Genomic DNA, 14,043 nt, shown 5'->3' with positions numbered 1-14,043 from the left:
ATTGGTATGTGTGTGTGTGTGTGTGTGTGTGTGTGTGTGTGTGTAAGAAAAGACATGTGCATACAAGTGAATGTAAGTAAATTAATCTAGTTGGCAGGTTCATACAGCAGTGTTTCCACTTCGTTTCAAATAATGCCAAACGTTTGTTTAACATTAATTGCCAGCAGCACACCGCCGCGATGAACAAGTCAAGTGTCTGTGGTTAGTCCACACGTGTGAAATAACAGCAGGACAGTCTAGCCTAAGTTTCCTAAACTGGTAAAGTCAGTTGAACAGGTGACTGACTGTTTAAAAACAGGCTCTGTGACGAACTGTAGAGCCAGGGCTTCGGTTCTGCCCTTCATTGTTCTCCGAGTAGTAGCCTGCGCTGCGTCACTCCACACGAAACACTCTGCGTGCTTTAAATGCTTGCCACCGCCTGCCAGACGGTAACTTATAAGAGGCTGTAACGTTACCTCAACTGTTTCAGGATGAAACAGGATCACAAATGGGATTGGTCCTATCCAGAGTTTAAACAGCGGAGCACTCGCGAAGTCACGGGTAAAGTCCATAATTTGCTGAAAGAAATCTGAAACAAAGAAAAGAAATCTAAGTAACGCCGCATTAAGTAGAAAATACATCCATTCATACATTCATTTAAGCTGTTTAAAATGCTCCAGTAGCATCATGTTGGTTGTTGTTTTTTTTACCTCCTGCATTGTATTTGAACTGGAATGCATTTCCAATAAAGATGTAGGTTCCGTCGGCCTGAGGAATGGGCTTCATCGTGAACCATTTGTCCAGGTACCCGCTGAGCAGCTTGTAGGTGATGTAGGTCAGAGCAGCGATGAAGATGCTGATTCCAAGTAAAGGTGTCGAATAACTCCCGAGTACAGCCATGTTTCTGCTGTGCGTACTATAGCCTGCAGTGTGGGTGTGTGCAGCGCAGACTGTGCAGTGGCCTACCAGGCTCTCCTCCTCTCCTTATGAATGGGTGCAGTTTGCTCCTCCTTTACTCTGCAGTCAATCCAATGACAGCCTGCTGGGTAAAGGTGCCCACTCTGTTTGGTGTTATTTACTGCTCTTGGGAATGTAACTAGGAGATCCATAAAAAAGGGCGTCATGGGAGACAGATACACAAGTAATAAATGTGGGGGAAAGGTAGCACTGAGATGGTAAATGGTAGAAAATAGCCCATAGGCTTATGATATCTACTGAAACTGACTTATTATTTTCAATCATGACTCATATTTGTGTTTATTGTTAGACTTTGTTGGGTTTATTCTCTCCTTGTCTGGTAATTGTTAACATATTTCTTGTCAGCTCCTGTCTGGTTGGTTAATACATAACAGCCTAATCTTTGTGCTGATAAAACAGGTTTCCCTTTTATAATGAATGCGAGCATACAGTTTAACATAAAGCTCTCTTTGCAGAGGCATTTTGGTCTTAATTTGAATGAGATGACTTTTTTTCTCTCATGAGACCATTTAGAACATTTATTTTACAGTACTTTACTCTATCAGATTGTCATTTTATATGTTCATCATGAATACTAAATTACTGAATTATTATTTATTTGTAAATTCATTATGTGTGTGCTTTTCCTTGTCGTTACTTTAGCAGCTGATTCTAGTATTTTTGGACACAATACATGTCAATTTTACACCAAAACAATATTAAACATGTCAGCATTCCTTCACAATAATGATCTCCCTGGCATTAAGATGATAAAATGAATCTGAAAAATGTTCTGAAGATGAAAAATCATTACAACGATTAATAACGTTTGGGCGAGACTCATTAGTACTTTGAAAATCTTGATGAAAATGCCTTCAAGGGTGGGGCTCTGATCTGAATATTTTCTTTATCTAGCAGACTGATCTTTGCCCAGTGTTGTAAAACATGGAGAATTTTGTAAGATATAGAAAGTTTATATTAGGCTACAGTTCTATGGTGTCACTCTGTCCAGGCTAATATTAATACATATATACATTTAAAACACAGGAATGTAAGCAACTGTAAGATACTGTAATCTTAGTAAAAAAGTAGATTTGAGTAATGCAGGCAGAAATTAATTCATAAATTAATGTTATTCTAATATGTGTATGTATTTGTCAGCCGTAGGCAGTGGTAGGGAGGGGCTTGGGGGTGCTGTATGGTTACCCCTAGGATAGCAATGGCACCCCCAAGCACCCCAAGGAAATATATGTGGTTTATTGTCATTTTTAACGTGTGAATACTATAATTTGTTATTTGAAAAAATGAATAAATACATTTATTAAACAAACAGATTATTTTTACACTAACAAACACAACCATAACAGGTGATCTGACTGGGCCAAAAGGTGGGCATTGAAATTTTGACCTTTCACCTCCTATTATCCAGAGCAAAATGTTTTGGAAACCTAGCATTAACCCTACTGTTGTCCAAATGTCTATATCTGAAATATGGGTTTCTTTTTAACCAAATTACCACAAAAAAATGGACTGGACTCTATACAACCCTCTTAGTGACTATTAGTCAAAAGTATTCATAATTCTGGCTTTTTTAACTCCAATAGTATCTATAATTCTATATAAATGAGGGTAATTGACCATGAATTTCAAAAAGCAGTGTAAAACTAGTGGTAGTAAGGTGGTGTTAGTGAAAATTAAAGTCTGAAAAAGGAACAAAAATGTCAAATCTTTGTTAGTTTTTGACCCGGGAGGACAACGCAAGGGTTAACAAAGCAAGTGGAGACTCAATCTAAACCGAGAAACCAAAGTTATTGTGAACCTTAGGTTAAAAAGTGTCATGAAGGTGTAGACACAATGCAAGTCACTGACCAGAAAACATGGACATGAGGAAGGGGACTGGTCAATGATTGCTGCTGAGGATGTTAGCACTGCTGTAGATGACATTAACATTGTTTTGTTAAAAATATGTCTAATGACAAGTGCAGGAGTTTTATTTCTGTTGTTATTAAACATTTAATGGATTTGGTGGTTGAGGAGCACAAATTCAGATTCCTTAGTTATCTATATTGTGATGCTCATTGGTACAACATTAGGTCTCTGGAACGGATTACTGCTGATTCATTAGCCGAGGTGTTGGTACTTCGTGGCATGAGTTTGTGATCTTAGAATGAGGCTGAAATGTGCACAGACGTATCTCTGTTACTTGCTGCTTGCGTGCAAGCCCTGCCTATGGCATATTTATGTGTAATGTTATATGGCAGACTTTTGAACCCTACATCTGGATCTCTTGAGCTTAACGGCTCACTTTGTGTTTAACACATAACAGTCTACATCAATGATTTTTCCGGATTGTTCAGGTGCCGCAGGAGGTTCTTCCAGATGTGTCTTTTTTCAGCCGGATGTCCATTCGCCCATCCCGGAAGGCTTTGTGGACTAGCCAGACCCTCCTTCACTGCACTGTGGAGGAAGGTCTGGCAATGCAAGGCTAAACTCAGAATGAGATGGTAACTGTCACGTAGTGGGTGCTGCATATGTGCGTGTGTGTACATGTTAGGGGTGTTGCAGTTAAATTAAACTGTGTCAACCAGTACAATAATGAGAAACCTTACATTTCTATGAAGGTAAATATGGTGCAAAATGTGAGAGCTCGTAGATGCAATGTGAGCACTTGTAGAATATGATTTGAGAGCGTGTAGAAAAAAATCTATTGTCGTATTTTTTTTTTTCACTTCAGTCACTTTTCCAGAACAAACACAACTCAGTGATATCAACCTCTCGAATCTGTCGCTGCAATGTGCTCTCCGCCCTGTTGGCTCTGAGCTCCACGGACTTAGTCCACAGGTATAAATTAGTTTTGCACCAAATGTATCAAAAGAAGTGTTGCAAAAGTCAAGTGCACAGACGCTGTGTGATGGAGAGAGAGCACACTGCAGCAACAGATTCAAGAGGTTGTAACCACTGAGTTGTGCTTGTACTGGAAATATGACTGAAATGAAAAAATATGTATATATGAGTACAGATTTTTTTCTACAAGCTCTCAAATCATATTCTACAAGTGCTCTCACCCCATCTACAAGAACAGATTTTTTTTTTTTACAAGCTCTCAAATCATGTTCTACGAGTGGTCACAACGCATCTACGCCCTCTCACATAATGCACCATATTTACCCTTATACATTTCAGAGCACCATCACTGAAAAGTTGAGCAACCCCAAAGCAACAGCAAAAGCAAATCTCTGGGACCACCGCTGGTGTCCAAAATGTCTGGACAGGCTTCTTAGTGAGTCTAACTAGAAACATGGAAGCACATGGCTCAACTTCCGACAACAAGATGTTGCTCACTGATTTTCAGAATCTTAGAGAAACAAATATGTAACAAATTGTCTATGCACTTTTTAAGAATATCTATCTGACAAATGTGACCAAATAAAATATTAACAATATTCTACCTCATTATGTCCATATGGTCAGATCACTAAAGGAATATTTATTTGAAGCATATAAATGGTGTAGTTCATTACTATAACCACTAGATGACAGCCTAGCGCAAGTTATCATTTTAGTTTTTAAAATTGATATCTGCAACATGATTACTATACATTGAAATAGAACAATAATTCCAATTTTTTTTTTAGCTAACTTATACATTTAAAAGTCATGTTCTGCTTTTACATATCAAGACTGAGATATATAAGTTCAAATAAAGTCTTCATATAATAAAGTGTTTAATACATGTTCAATGTAAGGGTCAACCTTTTAGCAAACATTTCATTTAGAGATTAAATCATTGAAACGGCCTTTAAAGAAGCTTTCTTTTTAATTCCAGATATTTGATACTATACATTACAAAACGAGCAGTAGAGAGTATATTATACTTTACATACTAAATAAGAAGTGTTAAAATGTAACATTTCAGCTGCACTCTCTTTAAAACAACATTGGAGAACATGAGGATTTTTCTAGCACATAGGACTGAAATGAAAAAGAAATCACCAAAAACATAGATATCTAGCTAGATAGCTAGTTGTGTATGCAGACACACGCACACATTCACTCATTACCACTTGAAAAAACAGACGTGTGTGTGTGTACAGTAAGCATGATATTAACATAGAGAGAAAAATAAAACTGCAATTGGTTGTAATTAGTAATAACAGAACACTGGAACATTGGAAGTTATTACACAGGAAATTCCCACAATGCTACCAATGGGATAGGGCTACTACTGCAATCGATTAGTCATGCCAAGTGCTATGAGGAGTTTCTGATGAAAGGCCGGCACCCTCTCCTTATGGACAGGCCAGTCTAGGATGCAGCAAGGACGTAACATGCCCCTGCGGAGTAAGAGTGAGTGAGATAACTTGTAGTCATGGACGTCCTGCAGGAAGACCAGAACCACTGAGTCCCTGCTGGCTTCAATGACCTGGTGAAGTGCATGATGGGCTTTAAATCTGGATAAGGAGAGAAATAAGGGTAAGGAGAGTCAAGAGATAACTGTGAGAACTCACTTTATCACAAATACATAGCAAAAGTACAGTATGTAACCCTGACTAAATATATCATACCTCACAAAATTAATTAACAAAAAGTATTTTGATTTTTACTTAACCTAATGTAGAAACTATAACAATGTTGAAAGAAGCCGTGTCTGTTGGATTTACCGTCTACACCAGTGATCTTTGAGAAGAGTTTCAGTGACGACAAACAAGATTTTCCTGGATTTTCTCATATTTTCCACAATGGATTGAAGCTGTGACGTGCCAGGGACTGCATCTCGATCCTCCAAACAAAACCTGCACTGGTCATTCTCTAAGGGGACCAACCTTCGTTCTACCCAGTTGCCGTCTTCCTCTGCATGTATGATGTAAGCATCGTACTCAAATTCCCTGCCCTCTTCAATTGCGGCATCGCTAAATCCTAATGTGCGATTGATCAATATGTTCCAATAAAACTGGATCCTCCAGCCTTGGAACCGCACCAGAAGTGCAGTTACTATCAGCAGGATGACAGAAGTGCTGCTCAGTATGTAAAGAGCCTGAAATGGGGTCATATCTTTGCAAGAGAGGCTGTCAAAATCCATGATGGAGCGGTTGAAATACCCTAGTGGAGTGTTGCACATGTACTGGTCCCTGAGACCTGGCACACTGGTCCCATTTGTGTCATTCAACCATGTCACGAACCACAGCACGCTCTCACATGTGCAGTCAAATGGATTTTTGTCCATCACAAGCAGCCGGAGGTTGCTCAGAGGAGTTTTGAACACCTCAGGCCTCACAGCCGTGATCAGATTCTTCTGTAAATTTAAAAACTGCAGTGAGTTCAGATCATCAAAAATGGAGTCTTTGAGCCTATTGAAGAGGTTGTTGGCCAAGCTGAGTTGACGGAGGTCACTCAACCCTCTCAGAGCCTCTGCTGGGATCTCATCCAGCCCATTACTATCCATCTCTAAGGTTGTCAACCCCCGTGTGTCTTTGAGAAACAACACCGGCCCACCTAGGTTGGCACTCTTCCACAAACGGGCAAAATTGTTGTGTTGAAGCTTCAGCACCTTCAGGTTCACAAGCCCCTCCAACAAATTCTCTCTGATGTTAGCAATGTTGTTGTTGCTGAGATCCAGGAAGGTGAGGTTGGGCAGGTGACGGAATGGAGAGGGATCCAGGTTCACAGCTTCGGCTCTAAGACTTCTCGCCAAAGTCAGGAACCTAAGTTTTGGCACATTAACAAACGATGTGGAGCCTAGATTGACTGTCTGGTGGTTATTGGACATGTGAATCTCTTCAACCTGGCCCAGGCCTTCAAACTCTTTGCCAGTGATATTTTGCTTGATGAAGTTAAAATCTAGAAGTAGAGTGGTGAGATTCCTCAAAACGGAGAAGCAGCCAGGATTAATCTGTGCTATAGCTGTTCCTGTTAGATTTAGCTTTCTGAGAGGTGATCCTGCGAGTGAGACTAAGGTCTTGCTGGTGATGTTTCTGAGTGAGGTACAACTGCTCCAGCTCATATCGAGTTCTTTAAGACTTGTCAAGCCTGTAAATGTGTTCTCTTTGATTGCATGAACTGCAGTTCTCTGTAATATCAAACTTTCTAGAGCACTTAATGGTTGGAAGGAGAAATCCTCGATACTTGGTGTGGGATGAGCGCCAACAAGAGCTTTTGTCAATTGGAGTTTTTTCAAACTTATGAGCCCATGAAATGTGTCCTTGGTCAGGAGCTTGATGTTGTTGTCTGTCAAAATTAGAGTCAGAAGTCTAGACAGCCACCGAAATGAGCCTGGTTCAATGTCAACCATGCCATTACGGGACAGATCCAGAAAGGTTAGATTTGTTTTCTGTAGCCCTGTGAAGGTTTTATTAGTGAGCGTGATTAGCTTCATCTTCCGAAGAAACAGAACATCAATGGATGTCTCAGACAGCTCCAAGCAGAGTTTAGAAATAACCGGGGTTCCCATACTGCTTCCATCCATGATCAAAGTATGGAGGCTTGAAATGGCCTTAAAGCAATCAGGCTCCAACTGTAACAAAACATCACAAAGAGACCTTTCAGTGAGACAAAAAAGAGGAACAAAATATTCAACTGAAGCAAGGTGCCATTATAGATACAGCATGTTCTAGCGTTAGTTCCAATTGTGACAGTGCCATCGCATTTCCCATTTCTAGGTTAGTTTCGTACCGTTTTTAGGGGCACAGATGACATGTTGAGGACTTGTAGAAACGATCGGTTAAGAAATGAAAAGTCATCTTTCTTGAGAATGGTGAAGTCATTGAATGCCAGATTGAGGCTCACAAGGCTGGGCAGCTGAGGGTGAGAACTGAGCTTAGCTGACTGCAGTTTGTTCATAGAAACATCAAGAACTTTCAGGCTCTGTGAATGATAAAAAGAAGAACAACAAGAAAATGTGTTATTTAATGCAATGCACTAGAGGCATTTCATACAATTGTGGGTAAAATGAAGGGGGGAGGGGGTATCAGTTTCTGGCCAGCTAATTACAAATTCAACTCAACGGTGTAACTGACATCTGTACCTGTAGTGCAGAGAAGGGCTCTCCTTGTAGCTTTAGCTTATTACTAGCCATAATCAAGCGTGTTAGATTAGTGCAATGGCTCACGTCCTCCTCCTTAAGCACATACAATTGATTGTGCTCAATGTTCAGTGTCTGCAGCAGGGGCAGAGTCTGGCACAAAGCCGGGTCCAGTTTGGTGATACTGTTGTACCCGACATTGAGGTGGAGGAGTCCTGGGTAAGGGTGTAGTGTCACAGGGGGAATCCCCTTTAATCGGTTGTGAGACATATCCAGGCTGGTGATGTTGCTGGGAAGGTCTGGAGGGACCTCACTGAGGCTGAGGTGGCGGCAGTCAGCTCGGCCGTCCAGCACGTCGCAAGAAGTCTTCTTCGGGAATGCCACGCAATTGTGCTTTCCCGCCATTAAATAACATATGGTGATCACCACCGGGAGAACGGAACGAGAGGAACACATTGTTTCAGAAACCTTAAAATAAAAACAAAAATACAGATTAAAATTAACCCTTGCTGGGATTTGGGGGGCTGTATGGTTACTCCTAGGATAGCAATGGCACCCCCAAGCACCCCAAGGAAATGTACGTGGTTGATTTATCATTTTTAACGTGTGAATACTATAATTTGTCATTTGATAAAATTAATAAATATATTTAATAAACAAACTGATTATTTTTATAATATCAAAAAAAAGCCATAACAGGTGATCTGATTGGGCCAAAAGGTGGGTTACCACATTGAAATTTTGACCTTTCACTTCCTATTAGCAAGAGAAAAATGTTTTTTGAAACTTAGCATTAACCCTCCTGTTGTCCTTGGGTCATATTTGACCCCTTTTAAAAACGTCTATGTCTGAAATGTGGCTTTTTTACCAAATTAACACAAAAAATGGATCGTTGGATACAACGCTCTTTTTTTCAAATACAACTGATCACATTCATTCCTGACTAAACTCTGATCTTAACTATTAGTCAAAAGAATTCCTAATTTCTGCTTTTTCAACTCAAATGTTAGGCATAATTCTACACAAATGAGGGTTATTGACCATGAATTTCAAGAAGTAGTGTAAAGCTAGTGGTAGAAAATTGAGTATCTTACGTACGATCAAATTTGTGTAGCTAATTATGAAAACACAAACTTTGCAATAGCTCAACCAAAATAAATGCTATCAACCCGAAACTTTAGATTCTTGTTTGCCATACCCCTCTGGTCACACACATTTTATGAAAATTGACCACTAGATGGCCAAGTACAAAGAGTTTATATCTCATGTCCCATCTGACTTTTATAAACCACTTCTAAGCCACTTCTGAGGCCCCCCCTACAGTGGGGTACTGATTGGTCAAAATGGGTGGCCTATGGGACAAACGTTTGGACTCAGCACTACCACTAATGGGAACAACTTTAAATTTCCAAGGTAGATGTAAAATGGGTCATAAGCTTCCCCTTACCAAAAATTACACATGTTGACCACTAGGTGCCACTATACTGTGTTCTTGCCTTTAACTCCCATAATCCACATTGTACATTAGAACACATTACATCCACGTTTTCCTTGAATCAGGCTGAATCAGATGATAAAGGCCACGCCCATTTCCTCTAATTTTTTTTTTTTTGTGCAATATAGCGCAATGTGAAAAATTTACTTTTTCGAACTTGTCCTAGGCCGTGCGATCGATCTGCACAAAACCTGGTAGGTAGCATCTCCAGATGAACCTGACCAAACGTTATCAAAAGAATTTTGCTAAATTAAACATTTTATGACCAAACTAACTTTCCTAGCTAGCTCCAAAACACAAACTTTGTTATATCTCAAGCCCATTGTTATATCATGAGGTTGTTGTTCAACATCGCACTACGATGCTCTGAAGCAAATTTGGCGAAGATCGGCCGTTAGGGGGTAATATAATCAACGTTTATGTTTTGGACAATTACTTAATGCATGCAAATGGGACATTTGGGATTGCAATATCTCTGCCATAGTAATTGCTATCAACAAGAAACTTGTGATTCTTGTTTGTCTATCCACTGTGCGGCCCCAAATTTGGGTAAGATTGGCCCTTAGGGGGCACTATAATCAACGTAGACCCGTTTTGGCCCTTCTACTCAATGTTAATGGCCTATTTGCAACAGCAATGTTTCCTGACCTTTGCCTCCACACTGTTATGCTTTGGGTTCCACTTTCGCGTGCTCTGCGGGTCGTCGGGGGCAACACACGTCAGGGCTGACTTGCAAAAGGAGGCTTGGACCCAGTCATAACTGCTTGCAGTTCTAGTACAATATTGAATTAATTTACTATACTTACTGCAGATAAATATGCCTATGAAATGCAACCCTAAAATAAATAAATGAGTAAACAAATTTGTAAATATAGGAATAAATGCAAAAGCGATCTTTTCAGTTAAATAGCCGAGAAAAGGTTACAAGCCGGGTTCAAAGCACCGTGAGGTCCCAGTCTTTTCAGCTGAGTTTGTAGTTGAGTTTTGCCGACGAAATGTAAATGTACTGTATTTTTAGAACGATTTTCTAGTCTTAACAACTACTCAAAAAGCGCTTTTACATCATACAGGATACATTCACCATTCACACACATTCATACACTGTGACCGAGGCTTCCGTACAAAGTGCCACCTGCTCATCAGATAAACACCCACACACATTCACACCCCGATGCGCAGCATTGGGGGCAACTCTGGGTTTAGTGTCTTGTCCAAGGACACTTCGACATGGGACTGCAGGGCCAGTGATTGAACCCCCAACCTTCCAATTGGCAGGCAACCGCTCTACCACTGAGCCACAGCTGCCCCCCCACAAAAAAAAGGTGACTGTCAGCCAGGCACCGAGCACCATGAGGTCACTTCATTTTAGAAGCCATTGCAGTTAAAGTTAGCCGACAACATGGGACTATCCTGCGGTGACAATGTGACATTATGAAATAAAAGTCCCCTGAAATACATAAATGTGTAACTATATTATTAAAGTCCCCAGAAATAGGTCAAAATAAAACCTTTTTATTTTTTAACTATATTGACTACCTTATATATTTATTTATTTATTTATATTTATGTATCTATGTATTCATTAATTCATTTATTATTGAATACAATGGCATTCCATATCATGCTGCTACTAAGAGTGAATCCCAGCAGCAAAATGGGGGAACAACAATGAGCTTAAATCATCTTATGAGCATATTGTTCCTTGACCATAGTTAATTGCGTTATTGCTAATTTCAAATATTGATTAGTGCTACTTTATTATACAGATTTGCCACATTACTAAATAGTGGGGAAACAAAATGTATAATTATGTTCTATTCCTGACATTACAATATACATTTGAAATTTTGACTTGTCTACAGAAATCTCAGACAGTATTTCTATTATTATCACAAGAATGGTATGATAATCATAGCACTGAGTGTCACACTGATACTCCACACACTCCAAGATGGCTAATATTTGGGATAAAACTTGCAGAGCTCTTACCAGATTGTTCCTTTGCATATTATCTTTTGCATCTAGATGTCATGAAACCGAAGGCATTCACTTCCAGCACAATATCTGCTCTTCGTCTCAGGATACGCTTATAAAGCACATACTGACAGCAAGAAATTGCGGAAATGAGAAGTGGCAATTCCGGTTTCACTCCCACACAATTGTCTAGTCTAGATCCAGAATTTAACTGTTTCATGCAGGTGGAAAAACACAGTAGCCTAAAGGAAAGTTTGAATGAAATTCAAACTTACTTCCATCAAAGACTGGACCCAGTGGGACATGCTTCAGATTATTAAACAACCAGTGGCTGATGTAGGCTAGGCTAACATAACCAGGCTCAAGTAACGATCATGCTTAATTTGTTTGGTAAGGCGTGGTGAAAACAAACAGTCCAAATCGTGTTGTTGTTGTCACGCACAGTCTGACATGTGGGCTAGTGACGTCACCTAAAAAGAAAAACGTCTGCATCTACGCCGTAGTTTAGGCTACGAGGCTCGGTTGTTTTAATCGCGTGTAAAAACAAAATCTATACATCTGTTTTAGCAACTATATCTTGTATAAAAGATGAATAACGACATGAGTTCATTTGTAAACGGTCGTCTATCTACGAGGTCACATTTGTGTTGATTTCAAGAAAGTGATAAAACACTTACCACTGTGTGGGACACATACCGTAAGTAACCGAGTAGACCTGCAAGACAACTATTGTGGATGAGCGAAGCAGGCTGCGAGCTTGCTGTGTAAAACCTCTGATCTGATAACTCCTCCCAGACTTTATTTTAAGTTTTCACTAACACCAACGTACTACCTTTAGTTTTACAGTACTTCTTTGGAATCGGACAATAGCCCTCATTTTATAGAATTATACCTAATATTTGAGCAACAAAAAAAATTGAAATTATGAATTCTTTGACCAAAAGTTAAGATCAGAGGAATGTACAGATGAATTTAGTCAGGAATGAAAGTGATCAATTGTATTTGCAAAGAGCGTTGTATGGAATCCAATACATTACTGTGGTAATTTGGTTAAAAGGAACCCATATTTCAGATAGAGACATTTTTTAAAGAGGTCAATTTTTACCCGAGGACAACAGGAGGGTTAAAAGAAGTTGAGAAACACGTTGAAGATATATGTATTTGCTGTATGACAGACTATAGTGCATTGTGAGCTATTTTTTAGATTTGTATGAAATTATTTCTAACTTTTTGGGGAGATGTAGCACAAAAAGTATTTAGCTCTGTAACTCAAATAACTCACCAGCTCAACAGCTACCTTATTCAAGATTGGGCACATATGTAATTACGGTATTATTTTATTTGTCCCGGTAGCCCAAAGTTCAACTATAAAATGACACTGAAAGAACACGCTTATTCCAGTCATGACTCTGAGTATGAGCCTTTCAACAATCCAAATAAAGTGGGAACAAATAAATGCATGTTTCTGCTGCCCAAAAACTACATCATAGCTCATTATTTCTTGTCCCTAGCAAATGGAATTGAGTGATTCTCTCACCTGCACATGAAGTTCCCTAACATAGACTCCGCAACAGCCAATATGCAGAAGTAAGAGAATCCCAAAGTAACCACAGTAAACATTGCAGTACTTATTGTATAATGTCACTTTACGTTAGTAGGCTACACCTTAAAAGAATCCAAGATAAAGTGTTACTTATGTCCCAGTGCATGTCGTTTACAATCACAGATTGTATTCCCGCCTAAACACAGAAACACTGCATTAAAAACTATAACATATTGTAGAAATAGAATCAATAGACACAGGGTGCATTTTTTAACCTTTATAGGTGTGCTGAGCACAAGTTCTCTCATACAGCAGTACCAACACACTCGCAAGGGCACTCTCAAAGTGCTGATGCAGGGGTGACCCTTGAGTCGAAAAACATAAATCTTGCCAGTCATATGGTAATGTTTTATCATTCATGGTTTTATTACATTAGCATACATAACTTAGAATGCCCTCACTCAGAACAACCACAGAAGGGAAACTTAAGCTGGACAAATAAACACAAGGTTAGTTTGAAAGAACCACTAGAGGGCAGTAAATACTGTTATTGAGCAGCTCAACTTGTCTTCCTTCTAAGAACACAGCATGGTTCAGGCTTTGTTACAAGATAATACAACAGATATTCTTTCTGCAGACTATCTACTATCTACTTCTATTCTATGCAGACTGTAGCATAGGATCTGTGGTTGCTCACCTGCAACAAGTTTCTCTGCCTTTGTTTCTCTTGTTACAGTGTGGCTAATCATTTATTTATTTTTGGGGATTGTGGGATTTGCCATTTGTATTTGACTTTTTTGAATTCTTATTTTATTGGGAATTGCCCAAAAGGAGCTTCACCCCAGTCTGAGCCCTAATGAACACTATGGCCTGAGTCGGTGAGTGTCTCTAATAAGACAAGAAAATGTCTAAAAAGATGTTTGAAAAGCCGTTATAAGAAGGCTGATGGTAGAGACGTGACTCCTCTCTGTTGCATGTCACCCTCCTCTGATGACATAAAGTCCTGTTGGTATAAGATCCCCCACTGCCAGAATTCAGATTGTCATTATAAGTGTACAATATGGGCATGCATCCATC

The 14,043-nt window shown here is 39.5% G+C and overlaps 2 protein-coding genes across 4 annotated transcripts in view; both read right to left on the bottom strand.

Moving 5' to 3' along the window:
• The window catches only part of LOC117954687 (cytochrome P450 4V2), an 8,878-nt gene extending 7,905 nt beyond the window's left edge, over nt 1-973 (bottom strand). Inside the window, exons 1-2 of the mRNA XM_034888630.1 lie at nt 690-973; nt 434-568 (exon numbers count right to left, since the gene is read on the bottom strand). Of these exons, the coding sequence (XP_034744521.1) occupies nt 434-568; nt 690-879 (325 nt within the window). The 5' untranslated portion in view covers nt 880-973. The remainder of the gene's footprint in view (nt 1-433; nt 569-689) is intronic.
• Nucleotides 974-4,897: 3,924 nt separating this feature from the next.
• tlr3 (toll-like receptor 3) lies at nt 4,898-11,953 on the bottom strand. 3 transcript variants are annotated; one of them, XM_034888494.1, is made up of 6 exons: nt 11,699-11,873; nt 11,439-11,550; nt 7,958-8,422; nt 7,606-7,797; nt 5,598-7,447; nt 4,899-5,387 (listed from the first exon to the last, which is right to left on the bottom strand). In XM_034888494.1, exons 2-6 carry the CDS (start codon nt 11,454-11,456, stop codon nt 5,159-5,161), a joined length of 2,754 nt encoding a protein of 917 aa, XP_034744385.1. In that variant the 5' UTR covers nt 11,457-11,550; nt 11,699-11,873; the 3' UTR covers nt 4,899-5,158. The 3 variants fall into 3 exon arrangements, with proteins under 3 accessions (XP_034744368.1, XP_034744385.1, XP_034744375.1); XM_034888477.1 differs by lacking the exon at nt 11,439-11,550 and having other exon boundaries at nt 4,898-5,387; nt 11,699-11,953; XM_034888484.1 differs by lacking the exon at nt 11,699-11,873 and having other exon boundaries at nt 11,439-11,569.
• Nucleotides 11,954-14,043: the final 2,090 nt, after the last annotated feature.

This window comes from Etheostoma cragini, chromosome 2, assembly GCF_013103735.1.
Source record: "Etheostoma cragini isolate CJK2018 chromosome 2, CSU_Ecrag_1.0, whole genome shotgun sequence".
In the NCBI taxonomy this organism is placed as follows: domain Eukaryota; kingdom Metazoa; phylum Chordata; class Actinopteri; order Perciformes; family Percidae; genus Etheostoma; species Etheostoma cragini.
Note: the sequence above shows the minus strand (reverse complement) of the source record. Positions and strands in the feature narration are given on the sequence as shown.

What these genes read in the sequence shown, in the direction of transcription:
- tlr3 (XM_034888477.1), bottom strand. Translation starts at nt 11,728, where the DNA reads ATGTCCCACTGGGTCCAGTCTTTGATGGAA. An exon ending in GGGTCCAGTCTTTGATGGAA is followed by an intron (nt 8,423 to 11,698) that starts GTAAGTTTGAAT and finishes TTTTATTTTAAG; the next exon opens with GTTTCTGAAACAATGTGTTC. An exon ending in AGCCCTTCTCTGCACTACAG is followed by an intron (nt 7,798 to 7,957) that starts GTACAGATGTCA and finishes TATCATTCACAG; the next exon opens with AGCCTGAAAGTTCTTGATGT.